Source organism: Psammomys obesus, unplaced genomic scaffold, assembly GCF_907164565.1.
Source record: "Psammomys obesus unplaced genomic scaffold, mPsaObe1.curated_primary_1811, whole genome shotgun sequence".
In the NCBI taxonomy this organism is placed as follows: domain Eukaryota; kingdom Metazoa; phylum Chordata; class Mammalia; order Rodentia; family Muridae; genus Psammomys; species Psammomys obesus.
Genome location: NW_026596463.1, coordinates 2,032,347 through 2,051,028, shown reverse-complemented (window position 1 = coordinate 2,051,028; position 18,682 = coordinate 2,032,347). Strand labels below are relative to the sequence as shown.

The 18,682-nt window shown below is 41.9% G+C and overlaps 1 protein-coding gene across 1 annotated transcript in view; it reads left to right on the top strand.

Annotated features, from left to right (window-relative positions):
* Iqgap2 (IQ motif containing GTPase activating protein 2) overlaps positions 1-18,682 on the top strand; it is a 136,283-nt gene that overhangs the window by 75,367 nt on the left and 42,234 nt on the right. Inside the window, exons 13-19 of the mRNA XM_055598361.1 lie at positions 1,042-1,206; positions 2,929-3,071; positions 7,179-7,349; positions 13,713-13,796; positions 15,163-15,234; positions 15,925-15,994; positions 17,448-17,656. Of these exons, the coding sequence (XP_055454336.1) occupies positions 1,042-1,206; positions 2,929-3,071; positions 7,179-7,349; positions 13,713-13,796; positions 15,163-15,234; positions 15,925-15,994; positions 17,448-17,656 (914 nt within the window). The remainder of the gene's footprint in view (positions 1-1,041; positions 1,207-2,928; positions 3,072-7,178; positions 7,350-13,712; positions 13,797-15,162; positions 15,235-15,924; positions 15,995-17,447; positions 17,657-18,682) is intronic.

Sequence of the window (18,682 nt, the reverse complement as noted above, 5' to 3'; positions counted from 1 at the left end):
CCTACCTAAGGGTCCTGCCTGCCACAGTGTGCTGGCTCTCCCTGCATCAATTACTAGTAAGACAATTTCCCCAGAGATGCCCACAGAGCAGCCTGGCCTTGGCAGTTCCGCAGTCCTGGCTTCTCCTCGTGGATGATTGCAGGCTGTGTCAAGCTGACAGAGCTGGCTGGGACAAGTCACTCAACACTGTGAGAGTTGATGTACGGGTGAGGGGAAAATCGGCCTTTACCTTCTCTTCATCGAGGCCTTTTTAAATCTAGAAACTATCCTAATTTGGCTTTTCCCTTATCCCCACTCAACTTAGTATACTTAAAGGGGACACAAGCAATTTCGCTGATTGGACCAGGACATTCTTTCCTAGAACTAATAATAAAGAAATCACTAATTTCCTTTAAGCAACCAAAAGTTCACTATGGTTTTGTTTACAAGATGATGCAGGAATTTGAAAGGTTTATTAAGTTTAAGTTGATCCAAAATAAAGTTTCTGTGCTGCATTGCCCATTTCTGCTCACTGTGCCTTTCTGAGATATTTCCTTGGGTTGGTTATGAGAACTTTGTCAATGATGCCAGTGTAATGAAAGAGAATGTTAAGCTTTCTATAGCCAAATTGGCATTTCCTACTAAAACAAGTGTCTTCGTAAAGCAAGTTCTCAGATATAGGTGTGGATCAGAGCTGCGTGTCTAGCACTTCTGCACATCCTTCACCAGTCTTCCACACCTAATCGCAGGGTGGAGCCTCCCGCCATGCACACTCCACAGGTTTCATTATAGCAAGTGCCACCCAGTTGACCTTCACACCCACACAAGCCGTACCAGAGAATGGTAAGATTCTAACATGCCATGCTCCCAGAGAACCTCCTTTGTACAACCCAAACTGATAGGTGAATTAGATTTTGGTGATGTGTATATGATCAGATTATCAGAAAGAGAAAAGGTTTAAAAGAAAAATACCAATGTATTTCCAGAAGTCTGACTTATATATTTATATACCGTATATAAGTACAAAGTAATGATTAACGGAAACTTTTTCTCATTACCCAGGGGTTACACTGGTCGTTGATGTCAATGAGTGTCTGGATAGCAAACAATCGGAACATATCTTGTCTGCACTGACATCTTCTTCTAATATCCATGACATAATCCCAGAATGTGCCAACAAGTACTATCATACACTCATGAAGGCAAAAGAGTCAAAGACTGACAATGGTGAGCATTCCCATGACTTAGCACAAACATGTTTAAAATATGCTGATTTCTGTGGCATTGTGTTTCCTTAATTCTGAGACAATTACTGCTTTCACATTAATATTTCTGAAGCGTTTAGCAACAATGGCAAAGAATGTTTTTGGATTCTTTTTGAAAGCTGCAATCATCTCAGCAGCAATGCATAGATGGTAACTTCATACAACCGAGAAAATAGAAGCAAATCTTTATACTAAATGCCATCATTTAAGCCTTTACAAGACAAATAATACATGATTACATGACACTAAACAGGGGATATGAAACAGGAATAGGTAAGTAAAATGTGACAGATCCATATACTGGAATTTTAGCAGCCACCAAAGGGAATAAAAAAAATACATACTACAACATGGATGACGATGAAAAGAATACATTTAGTAAAGGAGACAGAGAGCGTAGAGCCTGGCAAGATGGCTCCGTGAGTAAAAGTACACGCTGTGTAAGTTTGATGACCTGCATGCTATGCTAGAAGCCATGGTAGAAGGAGGAAATAGACTCCAAAGAGCTGTCCTCTGTCTTCCATGCATATGGCACGGAATACACGTACTGCCATGTACACATGTCTGCACACACACGTGCGCGAGCACACGATTAAAACAAAAAACCAACAACAAATGGACAGCTACCTCCCATTTAAAGAGAAAGCTGTTGCCTTTTCAGACACCAACAAATGAACACTTGAGCATTTAAAACCAGAAGAATGAGCAAATACTTATATAACCTGGTTATTCTGCTTGATTATTTGAATGTGTGGAAATACTTTATTAAGACGGGTCCTCAAGCTTTGAGTTACCAGAAAAGAGTGGGTCCAGTGGTCACAGAGCAGCACTGGCTCAGTTTAGATAGGACTTTTTAGTGGTTTGGGTAGTTCTTACAGCTCTGGTTTCAGTCAGAATTCATGGCTAATTAACAAAATTTAAAAAAAAATCTAAATAGACTACAATATATAGCCCATAGATTCATGAGGAAGAAACACTCTTTTCAACCAATTTTGGACTGCCACAGACTTTTGTAAATGGTCCCCACCCACCTAAGCCACATTCTTTTTCTCTTTTTGTGTGACTAATGCCTTGAGTCAAATCAGGAATTTTCTTTTTCTCTACCTTCATTGAACTTTACACTACACCTTTTCTATTTTGTAGTTTGAATGAATTTGTTCCCAGAATTGACTCATCTTTGCCTTAAATATGGGTCAGTTGTCCTAATAAATCAGTTCTTGTCAGAGAAAGTTCTAGACAATTTTATTAGTAAATAAAATTCTGCTCGTTTGTCTCATCTATGCCTGTGGGGGTGTCAACAGCTACCTGAGATGTGTTACTTGTTTACTTTTGCTTTTCATTGGCCATTTGTGACTCAGGCCATCCCCATGAAAGAATTAGAGTCCAGAGTCAGTGTTAGATATCTATCTTTCCTCCGTTTGTGTGTGGGGAAGTAAGCCGCTGCCATCCATTCCATTTTACTGTCATTTTTAGTGACTGTAACATAGACTAGCTGAAAATGTTTTTTGCTAGAGTATTGTCTGTACTGGAAACTCTCTCTGGCCTGTCAGACTTGACTTGCCAACCCTAGTTATCTATCCCCCTTCCCGTCTCTTTTAACCAGAGGCTTAACTCATATGTTGCTGAGCTTCTTGAAAAAGAAAAAAAAAAAAAGTGTAGCTGTTAACAAACTCTTCTTCTTCAGTGTCCAGTGAAGGTTCATGGGTCAAAGTCAACCTGCAGCAGAAATATAACTACTATTATAACATAGATTCCAAAGAAGGTTCTTGGGTCCCGCCTGAATCGTGCATGCCTAAAGAATCGTGGCTCACAGGAGAAGAAATTGAGGTAGGAGGTTGGTGTTCTTTATAAAAAGAAGTGTGTTTGCTGGTTTGTTCTTCGTTATGGGAGGGATGGAGGAAACTGATCAGTGACTTCTCATGTCAGCCTGGTTCATCTTAGTCTGAATTCATTCCCAAGTACACAATAATTTTGTTGTTTTATGTGTACAAGAACTCAGTTCTAAATATTTGCAAAGAAAAATGAAAAACAACTTTAAGAGTAAAGCTATAGAAAACATTGGCCCAAAACATTTTTTCAGACTCTCTTCTAAGTCACTTACTTTCTTTTTTTTTCTTTTTCCTTTTCCTTTTTTTTGTTTTTCATTTTTTAGTTTATTTATGTTTTTATAAATTACAGTTTATTCACTTTGTATCCCAGCTGTACCCCTCTCCTTCATTCCCTCCCAACCCCACCCTCCCTTCATAATCTCTTCCCATGCCCCTCTCTAAGTCCACTGATAGTGGAGGTCCTCCTCCCTTTTCCTCTGACCCTGGCCTATCAGGTCTCATCAGGACTGGCTGCATTGTCTTCCTCTCTAGCCTGGTAAAGCTGCTCCCCCATTAGAAGGAGGTGATCAAAGAGTCAGCCACTGAGTTCATGTCAGAGACAGTTCCTGTTCCCATTACTAGGGAACCCACTTGGACACTGAGCTGCCATGGGCTACATCTGTGCAGGGGTTCTAGGTTAGCTCCATGCATGGTCCTTGGTTGGAGTATCAGTTTCAGAAAAGACCCCTGTGCCCAGATTTTTTTGGTTCTGTTGCTCTCCTTGTGGAGCTCCTATCCTCTCCAGGTCTTTCTTTATCCCCCTTCTTTCATAAGATTCCCTGCACTCTACCCAAAGTTTGACTATGAGTCTCAGCATCTGCTTTGATACCCTGCAGGGTAGAGTCTTTCAGAGGCCCTCTGTGGTAGGCTCCTGTCCTGTTCCCTTTTTCCCCCCTCTTCTGATGTCCATCCCGTTTGCCTTTCTGAGTGAGGATTGATCATCTTACCCCGGGTCCTCCTTCTTAATTAGCTATATAAAGGAATGAAAGAAACAGCTTGGCAAAAAACTGGCCCATGTGTCATCATGTTATATTAGATCTGGTTTTTTTAAATATTTTTTTATTTTATGTATACAGTGTATACATAATATACACTGTGTATACATTATATATATACATAATATACACAAATTTTATTATATATACAGTATATCTGCAGGCCAGAAGAGGACACCAGATCTCATTATAGATGGTTGTGAGCCACCATGTGGTTGCCAGGAATTGAACTCAGGACCTCTGGTAGAGCAAGAAGTGCTCTTAACTTCTGAGCCATCTCTCCAACCCAGATCTGTTTTGTTTTGTTTTTTTAAGAACATAAAAATAAATAGATACTCCCTAGAACTTACCTTTAAAAAAAATAAGCAAAACCAACAAACAAAAAACCAAAAACTAAGTCATAGGGAGATGGTCAGGTAGCTATTGCTAGAATGGCCTTTTTCATGAGATTCTGTGGATTATGGGAAGTGGTGGAGGGTACAAGGGTTAAGAGTGAGTAAAGTCGGAGGAATGTGTAATTGGAATCAACCCTCTGATGATGAACAGATGTCAGAAGCAAGTTACAGCCAGAAATAACCTTTCATATGTGCCCATGAGCAAGAATGAGGAGCACTACAATTAGGTCTTCTGAAAGCATGAACAAAGCATGGTGCTTTTCAAGGCACTTCAAATCACCTTGATCACTATGTATTTTCTCAGGGAGGCAGAGCATAAACTATCACTAGTTTTCCCTTAATGAGGAAAACAAGGCATAGAATGATGAACTTGGATTAACATAGAATGGCATGAAGGAACTTGGATTAAGTCTTCAGCTTGCACAGAATGTGTCAGTAACAAACAGGCTTTCTCCCCATGCTTCTGGTTTCTCTTCTGACTTTTCAGTCTTCCTCTGGTGGCGCTGTTTATGATGGAGCCACTGGTATATCTAAGGGTAATAGCATGTAGCCGCTGGTATATCTAAGGTAATAGCATGTGCCCATTTCTTTGGAATTGGTAGTACAAGGTGCAGCTCAAGAAACAGGTTTATTCTGACACAGACAATAAATGGTGTTTCTCAGGGGAAAGAATGCTCAGCAAGATTGCTTTGAGCTTGAGACTAAAAGCTGACAAAACACATGAGGCTTGCTGATGAACCCAGTTTTTATATTCAGAAAATACAGCTAGTAATCGTTCTTTCTTGGAGAAGAAAATACAACTGGGCAGTAACTAACCCCCGCCAAGCTGACTATCTCCCAGCCCCACATCCCATGCCCCTTGCTTTGATTCTTTCTATCTGGGCTACTTCCCGTCCATAATTCACATAAACACTTGTCCATGTTTTTCTTCTGGGCTGCTTCTCCCCACTCAGCAATCCTCAGTGCAAGCGCCTCCCAGCCACATGCTCTAGTTCATGCTTAACCCATGGCGACTCTGCTTTCTTCTTCCTCCTCTCCTGCACCTCCCTGTCTCTCTTCTTTTCCCTCCCATGATCTTCCTGTCTTCTAAGCCTATGAACCTTAGCTCTGCCTACCTCTCTCCTGCCCAACCCAGGTATAGGCATTTCATTGGCCCATCAGGGATAATTTGGAGGCAAGGCTACACAGCATCACTTGGTATATGTAAGTATTTGCTCATAGACTATTAAAGATCTTGGGGGACAAGCAATTAATTAAATTCAATGCACCAGACCATGCCACAACACCATTCTGCTCTACATATTCCAGGCCAGCCAAAACTATCTAATAAGATGTTGTCTCAAACATAGACAGAGAGAGAGAGAGAGAGAGAGAGAGAGAGAGATGTGAGTAGGCCTGGGGGCTGAAGAGATGGCACTGTCTGCTCTTCCAAAGGACACAGGTTCAATTCCAAGCACCCACATGGCAGCTCACAACTGTCTGTAACTCCAGTTCCAGGGGATCTGACACCTTCATACTAATGGACATAAAGTAAAAATAAATAAATTTTAAAATGTGAGTAGACCTGGAGATGCTGCAGTTTAGAAATACGTGCCACAAGTGGAGAAGGGGAAACATGGCCTGAATCTGAAAATGTTTAATGACAAAATCGCAAGTGAAAAGATGAAAACACCTGGAAGACATATTTATTTATTAACTTCAGGTATAAGTATTTACAAGTTTTAGGCAAAGACTCTGAGAGCACTGAGTGGTGAGTGCTGATTTTTTTAATCCCATGCCAAGATTGTAAAGTTGTACCAAGCTGTGAAGAAGCAATATTGATGAGTTAAAATTTGAGTTTTATATAATAATAATAATAATAATAATAATAATAATAATAATAAACAACTCATCTGGCATCCAGTGATGCCCAGATACAACTGTTTGACTAGCAATCTATACAGTTAGTAAATGGTGGAGGGTCTCAGCCTTTTAAAAATAATAACCAAGAGTTATTGTCTTTATTAGATGAATACATTTACATATGTCTTTTTGTTGAGCTTTCTATGCATCTTTAGGTGCCTTTTCTTTTTAGTGCTTAACTGAACCAGCCACTGCTTGCAAGTCTCAGCTGTAGGAATGAGTCCACTCTTTGCATCTACACAATGTGAAAGGACACCCATTAGGAGGGCACACAAAACTTCTTATAATCCTCCTTCTTTTTCCTTCCCATTACCCTGGACTTCCTGTCTGTCCTTGACAACATTTGTCTTTTCCATCTGCTATTTGATTTTCCTTGGAACATATTTGGGGCTGGGGTTGGGAAGAACCTAGGACTTTGTGGGCACTGTCATTTCCCCAGCAGTCCGAGGGAAGGGGAGGCAAGGCCCGTTTCAATAGTGGTCTTCCTTGACCCTTTATAATCTGTGGGATTCTGGCCAGCATCATTTGAGATCATTACATACCAACTTGTGCCACTTTGCCACCTAACTCAGAGGATTCAAAAGTCATGTCCACTAGGGAAAAAAAAAAAAAAAGCTAAGCCAGTTCATCCCTTGGCTCTTGTTAAATCTATCTTTAAACCAAGCCCAAAAGAACTGTCCATTTTATTTCCTAAAAGCCTCCATTTCCAGAAGCTGTTCTCTGTGTTCCTTTCACCTACACGTGGAGAGTAACCATAGACATATCTCTTGCCAGGACATCATTGCGAAAGTCACGGCAGATTACATCCGAGAGAGCATGTGGTCTGCCTCGGAAGACATGCTTCTCCGCTTTCAAGCCACAAGCGCAGGACCCATCCTTAGGGAAGAGTTTGAAGCTAGGAAATCATTCTTATATGACCAAGTAGACAGTGTGGTCAAGCTACAGGTATGTGAATTCCTACCACAGTTATGGCAAATTTCCTGTCTTCTGAAAACGCTTTCTTTGAAAATTCCACAACAGCCAGCATTCTAATAGAAGATGCTGAATGCATACTCTTGCCTGCCCTGGTTAAGGACTCCTTTAAGATGGGACTGCCTTGGTGATGAAGCGTTTTAACTTGTGGCCCTCAGAAGGGCATCAGGGCTTGCTCAGATCTACCTGACATCAGCCTGCTTGGAGCTGAATGGGTACTTTGGCTTGGGGTTGAAATTGTGCTTCTTCAAATAGCACCATCTCCATGTGTCCATCTCCTGACCTTGGAGTTTGAGGGGTTAGTGGATGGTCATTAATGTCTTAACCTCTTCTAGCCTGAGGCAACAGAAAAACAGATGAGCTGGAGCATATTTAATCTCTCCAGGGGTCTACTTTGTATAATTGTCACTCTTTGTTTAGGCCTGCAGGAGAAATCCTCAGTGACCCCTCTTTAAGACTGTGATACAACAAGAAAGACACATGGCTTGAGCTTTCTCTTAGGGAGAAGAACTTGGCACATTTAGATGTTTCTCCTATGTTCTTGCATCACTAATCTTGATGCTAGCTTCCCGAGGTCCACCTGTACATCCTTTTCTCAGGAGGCTTATACGACGAGCATGCCACTGATGAGCAGAGTTTGAAGCACTTCTTCCGCTGCTATCTGTGAGATTTCTTAGACTAGACACAATTTCATTGGAAGAGCTTCTCTTTCGAAGCTTTTGATGAGCTTTTCCTGTACCTTGCTTTCATGGAATTTGGGACTGAGGATGAGTGAGACTAACTCAGTCTTCTTGTGTCTGTATAAGTGTTGGAGCGTTTTATTTGCTCAAGATGTCAGCAGGACCGAAATGACTTTTTTTTTTTTTTAAGAAATCTGTTATAGACCTGACACTTACCTTTTTATCTCTGAGCCAATGAGTTTCTAATTCAAAATTGTTCTAGCTTATGTGTTGAAAACATAGCCTAAAAATAGAATCATCTCTACCCATAAAAGCTAAAATTCTAATTTTGTACAAAATTCAAAGTATCAGCCAGTATGATACAATTTGGACTAGTCCTGTACTCTACAGTCTCAGAATGATGTTGCAATTAGGAATCCTAATCACTCTTAATATTACAACCCAGTGCTGAAGTTACAAGCGTGCTGGGAAAGGACAGAAATGCTTGTGTGGGGCCTTGGCTCCTCCCCTCAGCAGTGGTTTAGAACTGAAGAACATGCCACCAAACTCAGAACTCATCCACCATCCCTTCTTTCCTTCCATCTGACAATTCTCCAACAATGATGGCATGAGGTCTAACAATAATGTATGTGGCTATGAAGTGAGTGCATTGCCCTGTAACCTTCTGACCCACAAAACCAAAAGACCAGGAGGCAAAAAGCATCACGTTAGTCTAATTTCTCGCCAAAGTAATTAGATGCCACATTTAAAGAAATACCGGAAGGTTTCACCTACATAAAACAGCTCAAGCTTTCTAAACAGTTGACTGGACCAGACATATACTTTTAACAACTTCAAAGGGAAATACAGAAGCAAATCTTCTTGGCCCAGGCCAGCCAGATCCAGGCAATACCTGGAGTTCATCAGAAGGTGTCCCGTCCAACATGGAGGAGAGCCAGAGAATCTACCTGTATTTCTGTTTTCAGTGATGAAAGCATATGTTAGGGCCTGTGCTGCACCCCAACAAGCCATCCAGTTTCAGAACAATTAGAAGTGCCTAGTAAAAAAGCTTAAGTGTAGGGCTGGTGATGGCTCAGTAAAGAGTTTTTGCTGGCATCCCTGGGGCTTGGGGTCCAATCCCCAACACCAAAAAAATAAAATAAATAAAAGAGTGAAAGTTTGAAAATGAGTAAACCAGGAAAGGTCATCATAAGTAAAGGAAATTTTATTTATATCAAATATATAAAAACTATAATTTATAAAATGTAAATGAAGTAAACACTGAACAATATTCTTCCAGAAGAAAATTTTATACTAAAATTCTCAAGGAATTTAATAATGAACCTGTGTGTGTGTGTGTGTGTGTGTGTGTGTGTGTGTGTGTGTGTGTGGTGACGGTGGTGGTGGGAGTGAATGAATGGATCAGTAATAACCATGGCAACTAAAAGAGATCATGACATTATCAAGTGTAAATGAAAGTGCAAAATGAAAAATGGACATTGAAGAGAACTGAAACAGGCCTGAAGGGCAGGAAGCAAAAAGAGTAACTAGCTTGAGATACATTTCCTCATGTAAAAACTCTAATGCTCTGCAGCACTGAGAGGCGCCAATGGGATAATTCCCATTGGAGACACCCCCACACACACCAGTGTGCTGCTCTTAAGTGACAAGGTGACAAAAATGACTGAGAGGTGGGGTCCAGTAGTAAGATCACAGGTGTTTCTGTGGGAAAAGATAAAAGAGAAATTATCAAACAAACATATAACTACATCGGAAAGACTTTCCTCGAGCTAATGAAAGCTGGGCTACCTCGCTTAGGCCAGGCTGGAGTAGTAACTCACATCAGCGCCCAGCCCTGGGCTGAAGAGACGGCTCGTCAGCTCAGAGCCCTCACTGCCCTTACGAGGACCCTTGGGTTTGGATCCCCGCATCATGGCATACAGTTCACATCTGCCTGTAACCACAGCTCCTGGAGACCCAGCCCTATGTTTAGGCCTCTACAGATACCCATACACATGTGGGATATGGGCCCGGTGGTGCATGTCTGTAATCCCAGCCCTTGAGGCTAAAGCAGGTGCTCTCTGAGTTCAAGGTCAGCCTGGTCTACAAAGTGAGTCCAAGATAGCCAAGGCTACACAGAGAAGCCCTGTCTCAAAAAAAAAAAAAAAACAAACAAACAAAACCAAAACCACCACAACAACAAAAACCTTGTCAATTTAAATCCTGGCCCTAGGAGTTACTGACTTACTGACCTTTAGGCGAGGAAGGCTGCACCATCTGGGCAATGAGCAGAAATGGCTTGTGCAAAGCAACATCAAAGTATGAGGGCTGCAAAGCCGGGAATCCCTTTAAGGCAGTTAGTTGTCTGTCATGTTGATCTAAGATGTAGCCTTGTAGGTTGCTAGACTTTAGAAAGAGGGAAAGAGGGCTGGAGTGATGGCTTAGTGGTTAAGAGCACCACTCTTCCAAAGGACCAGGGTTCAATTCCCAGCACCCACATGGCAGCTCACAACTGTTTATACCCCAATTCTAAGGGGTCTGACAGCTTCACACTAATGCACATAAAATTAAATAAATTATAAAAAAAAAAAAAAAGAAAGAGAAAGAAAATTGTTCCTAACCTCCTAGCAGCTAGGCATGGTGGCACACGCCTGTGATCCCAGCACTCAGGGAGGCAGAGGCAGGCCGTTCTCTGTGAATCTGAGGGCAGCCTGCTCTGCAGAGTGAGTTTAGTACAGCCAAGGCTACACAGGGAAACCCTGTCTCAAAAAAGAAAAACAAGCAAAAAGAACCTTCTAGCTCCCCTGTATCACAGTGACTTTAGCATCATGGTTAGAGTTCTGGGTACCCATTAACAAGCAAGACAGCTGGTTAGCAAGCCCTAACGCTGAAGATATATACAGAAGAGGAGTAAGCTCCAGTTTTGCAACACTATGCAATAAATATATTGATAGTTCCGGAAAACAGAATAAGGTGACTACTATAATTTTTCCCGCAAGTTCCCGTGGCAGCTTAGAGAATGATTTTACTATAAAAAGCTGTTTCTGACTGGCTTTACAACTTAAGTTTTTGTCTCCTTTTATTTCATAAGTGTGTATTTACCCCATTGTTATACCATACTTGCTCACTAGAAGAACTTGCAGTTTGTGGCTATGAGTGTGGACTCTAACACTGAATTAGACAAGGCAGACCTACTGGAATGAAAGCAACGTCAAAGCTAAGGAAGAAAAATGTGGAATTTTGACCAATTAAATGTAAGACATATAGTACTTCTGCTCCTGTAAAGATCAAAATAAGCAAGCTCAGCCACGCTTGCTTAGAAAGTAGCAATGAATACTTCTAATAGAAAGAGTCTGGGGAGGAGGCTGGTTATGAGATGGAGCATGATACCCAAATCTCACAAATGGTGAGTGTTGAAGCATGAATGCAGTAAGCATATAGTGCCAGGTGGACAAGGAAGGTGGTCCCAAGTTGGACACACCACTTCCCGTGTTTGTGAATCTGAGTTAGTGGACATGAATGGTATTTCTGAACTTCAGTTGATGCTAGAAAAGCAGAAAGGGACCTTGGGCTGATGGCAGATGTGTTTATGCTCTGAGCATGGGTCAAAGAAATATAATTCATACTCACGTGATCGCCCCCATGGCGCGCAGCAAACGTCTGCGCTCAGAGCTCTCTCAGGCTGCTGCTAGCCACACCGCGGTGGAGCCCCAGCACTGGGGCATCAGAATGCTCCTTCCTGTCTCCAGCGCACTGATGAGACGTTTCTGTGAAAGTTGTTGACAACACCAGACAGCAGTTTCTCCCCTTATCTGCGAATGCTGCTCTGCCACAGATCCAAATGGGCACCTCATTAAGAACCCTTTAGCTGTGTTTGCTTACATCTTTTCTACGATCATTGCTGGCAGCCTCTGAGACGTTCAGAATCCCAGCAAATGTGGTCCTACTTTATCCCAGCCTGTGGGTACTAATGGAATCCTCAGGTCATGTGTCTTCCTACATAGAAACTCATCTTCGCTGGAAAAGTTTGAGGAATAAAACTTCTGTGTTCATCTCAACTGAAAGTCATTTGACAAGAACATTTTTTAACAATTGTATGAAAGGCTTGGTTTGGGGGGAGGTTGTTGTTTTGGTTTGGATTTTGGTTTAGCTTTGTGGGTTTTTTTATTTATTTAAACTTTTTTATTTGTATGGCTCTTTTGCCTGTACTATGTATCATGTGCTTGCCTGTGCAAGTCAGAAAATGGCGTCAGATCCCCTTCAGCTGAAGTCATAAACAGTTGTGAGCTGCCATGTGGGTGCTGAGAATCAAACCTGAGTCCTCTGGAAGAGCAGCCAGTGCTCTCACTCCCTGAGCTATCTCAGCCTGGATTGTTTTTGTTTGTTTTATGTTTTTTGTTTTGTTTTGTTTGGGGGGCGTTGTTTGAGTTTGGTTTGGTTTTTTTAGCTTGGCATCTTTATAATAATGAATTGTCCAGTTCAGATACCTTTTAATCTATCCCAAAATATAGTACTATGATTTTAATTCTTTTATTTATTCATATGCATTTAAGATTTGGCTAATATAACATCTTTATATGTTTTTTTGTTTGTTTGTTTTTTAACTTACAGAAAAAATTTCAACCTTGCAACCAGCTGTTTGATCTCCTTGTGCAATAACTACTTTTGTGTTTGTTTGTTTGTTTGTTTGTTTGTTTGTTTGTCTTTTGAGACAGGGTTCTCTGTGCAGCCTTGGCTATCCTGGACCTCACTCTGTAGACCAGGCTGCCCTCAAACTCACAGAGATCCACCTGCCTCTGCCTCTGCTTTCCCAAGTGCTAGGATTAAAAGTGTATGCCACCACCATGCAGCTGAAATAACTACTTTTTATACTTCTCATTTAAAATAAATTTTTTTTTGATAGTGGCGCGTACCCGGAGTCCCAGGACTTGGGAGACTAGAGACCGAGAACTGTGAATTCAGGGCTAGCCTGAGCCACATAGTATTACTTATAGTATTTGTCCTTAAACAAATAAAAGAGTCTAAACTCATTTAAAATAAATTTATGTGACTTTCATAATTGTGAAAATGGGCCTGCAAGATGGTCCAGTGGGTAAAGATGCTTGCTGATGGAACGAGAAAATGACTCCTGCAGCTCGTACACATACTAATAACTGTATAAATGTAAAAGTAATAATAATATAAAAAACCATAAAATTTTAGGGATTTTAAAATTACTTAGATTTGATTTCCATTACTGGAATACATAGAATAGAATACATATTTTTCCTGTCGCTTCTGTATAAGGTTGTTTACTGCCAAAATTAAAAATTAAAAAAAAAAGTGCCAGCTTAATGCCCCTCTGTCAGGGGAATTGTTAAGTTATAGTCAGTTTGTACTTTCTAAGTGAAGGCGGCTGAGTTAGGAGGAGTTGTGTCTATACAGAGACAGCACATTTAATTTCTCAGAATTCTACATCTTTCTCTTTCAGCTTTGAAGGTGTCATTCCAGTAGGTCTTCTTTGTCTGGTTCTGTGCTGGCACAGATGTTTCACGTGTGTGTTAAACAGTGTTTCATTTTCACGTGACTTAGAGTAGAAAGCAAACCTTGGCATGTGCGTTGCTCTGTGCCTGCAGCTTCCGAAGCAGTGGTGGGAACTGTCGCTCCTAACTCACTCTTGACCTGCTCTCTCCCTCAGGCATTCTGGAAGGGGTATAAACAACGGGAGGAGTATCTGAAGAGACAACAAGTGTTTAACAGTAATGTTGATTCTATTGTGAAGGTAAATACTGTTTTCTGCCTTATCGAATGCTCGGCTTACATATTTCTTCTCACGTTGTCCTGAATCTAGAAGAAGACAAAGCTGGTAAACAGAGGTGTGTGAGCCTTGAAAGTCAGTCCTGGGCTTGGAGCATCTTCAAGCGAGTTGATGAACCACTGTGATGGTCTCACATCCTTTTTGCGGTTATGAGAATCAAATATGAAAGTGTTTTCATATTTGTTTTCTCGTTGCCTAGAAAGTCCAAATTGTTTTTTAAATATGAGATCCTCTCTCTGCTCTGTCCAGTCTGGCTTCATGTTAGTCTACTGCATTTGCTAATAACTTAGAGTACTCAAACATACCAGCAGAAAGGCTTAGTTGTTGGGCAAATGCAAACCCACCTGTGACCCAGTAGGTGGCTCTGACCCACAGAAAGAAAAAGTACTATAGTGGCTGTTATTAGCTAAAAGCAAAGGGACATGACAAAATGAACTTGTAGACAACTTGGAAATCTAGGTGATAGTAAGGGCCAGAAAGAAATCGAAATGGGTACATTGAGAGAAATTTGACATTGTGAGGGCAGAGAATGCAGGGCTGGGACCATTGACCTTCACTCCTTCAAGGCATAGTGTCCTGTGTCAACTGTGGACTATGCCCATTCCCTCAGAAAACTGTCAGGAAGGAGCGGTCAGTCCCGCGGAGAGCTCTTGAGAGCTTTCTATAGCGACCGTAAGGATGGAGCTGTGGAGCTGGCTCGGATGGCAAAGGCACTTGCCGCCAAGCCTGTCCACTTGAGTTTGGACCCCACGACTCACTCGGTGGAAGGGAGCACACCCCTCAGGTTGCCCTCCAACCCGCACACGTGTAAGGTGGCACACGTGCGTGCGCACACGCACACAATGAATAAACGCAGTTTTAGGAAACCCAAGAGAGATCAGTTTCATTTAAAGGAAGAGGAAACAAACCCTGGATTCAGCTTAGTTCGATTTATTGACTCACTACAGCTCAGAAAACTCCCTTAGTCTTTTGACTTTTTCATACTGAGATGAAAACTAAAGTATGTAGACCAGCCCAACCCCTTTCTATTAACACAGTGAGGTTAAGGGTCACATATAATATGTTTTGATGAAAGAAAACAGCCAAAGAAGTGAAAAATGAAGGGGAGGCTTTGCAATCTGTGCTTGGGAGGCTGCTTGTCCTTGTTTGTCCTTGTTTGTCCTTGACACAGGGTTTTGTATGTGGCCCAGGCTACCTCAGCCTCCTGGGTGCTGAACTCATCAGCATGCAAGGCTGGTGCTAAGCAGATAGTATCTGTAGGAAGGCAGGGTAGGCTACCTTGAGGACTGTGTGGTAGTCATCATCGTTTCTCTGCTCTACCTTATTTCAGATTCAGTCCTGGTTCCGAATGGTGACAGCGAGGAAAAGTTACCTTTCTCGACTACAGTATTTTGAAGATCATGTAAGACACGTGCACATGGCTTTTCATTTGGTCTGAGAATGAACTAAATCAATACTTATTGAATGCTAGTATTGAATAATTTGGCTAAACAATGCCAGTGACCACCTGGGAATGAACAGACCTCAGAACTCAATGTGACAGCAATCAGGAGCTTACCTTTTAACTTAGAGGTCACAATGAGTCAGAGATAGAGAGGACATGGCGAGAGGAAAAGCGTGGACTAGTAACACCAAAGAGAGCAGATTCTAGTCATGTATTTTCTAACATGGGATGAACAGTTCACCTGACTGCTAACTGATCAAAACCCACAGGAAAAAATGTCAGTATCTTCAAAGAATGAAACTGTCCATATAGACTGAACCATTCAGGTTCTGGGTATCCTTTTCCTTGTTAGGTCTCTTTGTTTAGACAGCCCTTCTACAGTCTTGCTTATATTTGTTAGTATCTAACCTATTTTATTCCTTTAAAAACATGAGAGAATAGATGTTAAATTGCTACATCTAAATATCAGTGATATTTAACAGTGTCTGTTCTAAAACTCTTAAAAGTCCTGCATTCTATACAAAATAAATAAACTGTAGTTAATATAAAAAATAAATAAAATTAAAAAAAATTATAAGTCCTACATTCTAAAAATAATGGAGCAAATAGGACTCTGAAAGATCATGACTCCTTTCAATGTTTTTGCAGAAAGATGAAATTGTGAAAATACAGTCCCTGTTACGGGCAAGCAAAGCCAGAGATGACTACAGGGCACTAGGTAAGTGGGCACTCTGGGACACAGAGCCTGAGCTCCTTCCTCCGCAGCACTGGGACACAGAGCCTGAGCTCCTTCCTCCCCAGCACTGGCGCTTCTTTCGGCCTGTGTACTACAGAGGTTGTCCCAAGGACAAGTGCAGACTGTGGCCATCTCTATCTGGGCTCTGAACAAGTGAGCACAGAGACGGACAGAACAGGAGTGGGGCCGCCTATTAGAAGTAAAGGGATAAGCAAAGTGGCTTTTGTTTCTCCAAAAAGAATGGAATTGGCAGAAACCCTATTTTATGTTAAACAGCTGTGGGGAAGCAGAGACGACAGACAAGAAGGTATGTATGGCCACGTCTCAGGTGTTCTGTTTATTACTGGTCCTCCTCCCCAACTCTCATTTTAAGGATTAAATGTTTATGTAAGAAATTTTGAAGACACTAATAAAAAGTGGCAAAACAAGCTACGTGGGAAATGGAGGCGAGCTTCACCTGTAGGGTGAGTTTAAGGCCCAGTCTCAAGATAAACAAGTAAAATAAGAAAACAAAACTGTCTCAGCTCCCAGCAATGTAATCACAGACACGATCCGATGTCATCTCCCCAGCACAGGTCCTCACAGGTAGGACATCAACAAAGATGACTTTTGTGGTCCATGCTGGGCTCCTGCTGAGTCAGCAGGCAGTGGTCAAACTGACCACAAGATCGAGCTGTCCCTGTAAGGAATACTGGCAGGGCCTATGATGAGGGCAGTCAGCCAGGCTACAGCAGCTACAATTCCATCAGTTACTGCTTCTAACTGCTCATCCCCGTGGTTGATCCTTACAGTTTACTCAAACCTGGTCTCACAACACATGTAAAAGTGCCACAGTGTCCAAGGATGAAAGCAAAAGCTCTTGGAATTTCTACACAAATGTCTCTCTGGACCGAGGCTTGCCCCTGGCTACTCAACATTCTCTCTTGGTCTATGCTTAAAAGGACAATGACCAAATTCCAATTTCTAAGATCTTTTTACTTCTGACAATATACACTTACTTAGCCTTGGGTTGCTTCCTGCTTGGCCTTTAGAGTCCCTGCTCCTTTGTCTTCCCTTGCTGGCTTTTGCCTATTTCTGGCTCCTTCCCAGAGATCCTTTGTGCTGAGAGAAACCACATCCTGCTTCCTGCAGCCAGAATGTTGAACTCTTATCTGGCTCAGCCACCAGGTCTTAGAGCCAAGGCCTGTTGGTTAACTTTCTTTCCTCATCAATAAGGCCTAGATAGGACTGTCTGCTTAGTGTCTATGAGTCGGGTGACAGTAAGGGGAGGAAGCCGGGCATTATCAGGTTTGCGCATTTGTTTATGTGGGTTTGCTTCTCTAGCTCTTGCCTGTGGAGAATGGTCCACTTCACAGGCTGCATACTTCGGTTGATCCAGCTGCTTTTCTGTTGCTGATAATCCTCCGTTAAAATAGGCCTGTTGTTCTCCCCACAGTTGGCTCTGAAAACCCACCACTAGGAGTAATCCGAAAGTTTGTGTACCTATTGGACCAAAGTGACTTGGATTTCCAGGAGGAGCTGGAGGTAGCAAGGCTCCGAGAAGAAGTGGTGACGAAGATCAGGGCCAATCAGCAGCTGGAGAAAGACCTGAACCTGATGGACATCAAGATTGGCCTGCTGGTGAAGAACAGGATCACACTGGAGGTCAGTGGGCACTGAGCCCCCAGCTCCAGAAGAGAAAATGCATGTGTATGTGCTCAGGAGGCTTGGTCCAGCAGAGCATGTTGGGAATTTTGCATAAGTTGTCTGAAGTTTATCGTTTTTGTTCTAAGTTACTACTTCTCATCCCCCTCGCCTGTGACATATTTGTAACCCTTTTTAACCATTCTGACAAGATTGGGTTCATTCAGGGGAGTATAATTTCTGAAATGAAACTCACATATGATAAAAACCTATGTATATGCACACCTTCATATTAAAGCCAAGGCCTTGATATAAATATTTCACCATTTAAAAATACTTGTTCTAGCTGGGCAGTGGTGGCTCACACTTTAATCCCAACACTTGGGAGGCAGAGGAAGGCAGCTCTCTCTGAGTTTGGGGCCAGCCTGGTCTACAGAGTGAGCTCCAGGACAGTATGAGCTGTTACATAGAGAAACACTGTCTCAAAAAAAAAAAAAATACATGTTTTAAAATACATGTGAAAATACATTAATCTAATGACAGCAGGAAGCATAATAATGTCACTGGGGACTCGGGCCTTTTCCCAGAATCCCTCCAGCCTAAGAAGGCTGCAGATGATCCTGATACATTGAAGGATAGTTAGGGCCTAGTTTCTAATTCCTTGCAAAGTTCAAGACAAGTGTAATCTGTCCCCAATATATATAGCAGTTACAATCCTAGAAAATCAAGTATATATTGGCATTCTTGTGTATGGAAAAATACATTGTGCACATATGCAGAACACTTAGATTCGAGGCTCAAGTGCTTACAAACACACCTATAAAATGAGCAGAAAGCCATTCAAAATTTCTACCCTGCAAGATCATCAGTTATCCTACAAGAGGCGTAGCCTCTGTCCTCCCTAGCCCCCACCCATCAGAAACCACAAATGCTTCTGCTTCACAATGGAAGTTAGCGCCACTTAACAATGCCCCCAAAACACCCCTACAGTTTCCAAAATGCCCCCTGAAGGATGGTGCTGTATCGACTGTTGTCTCCAAACAATCT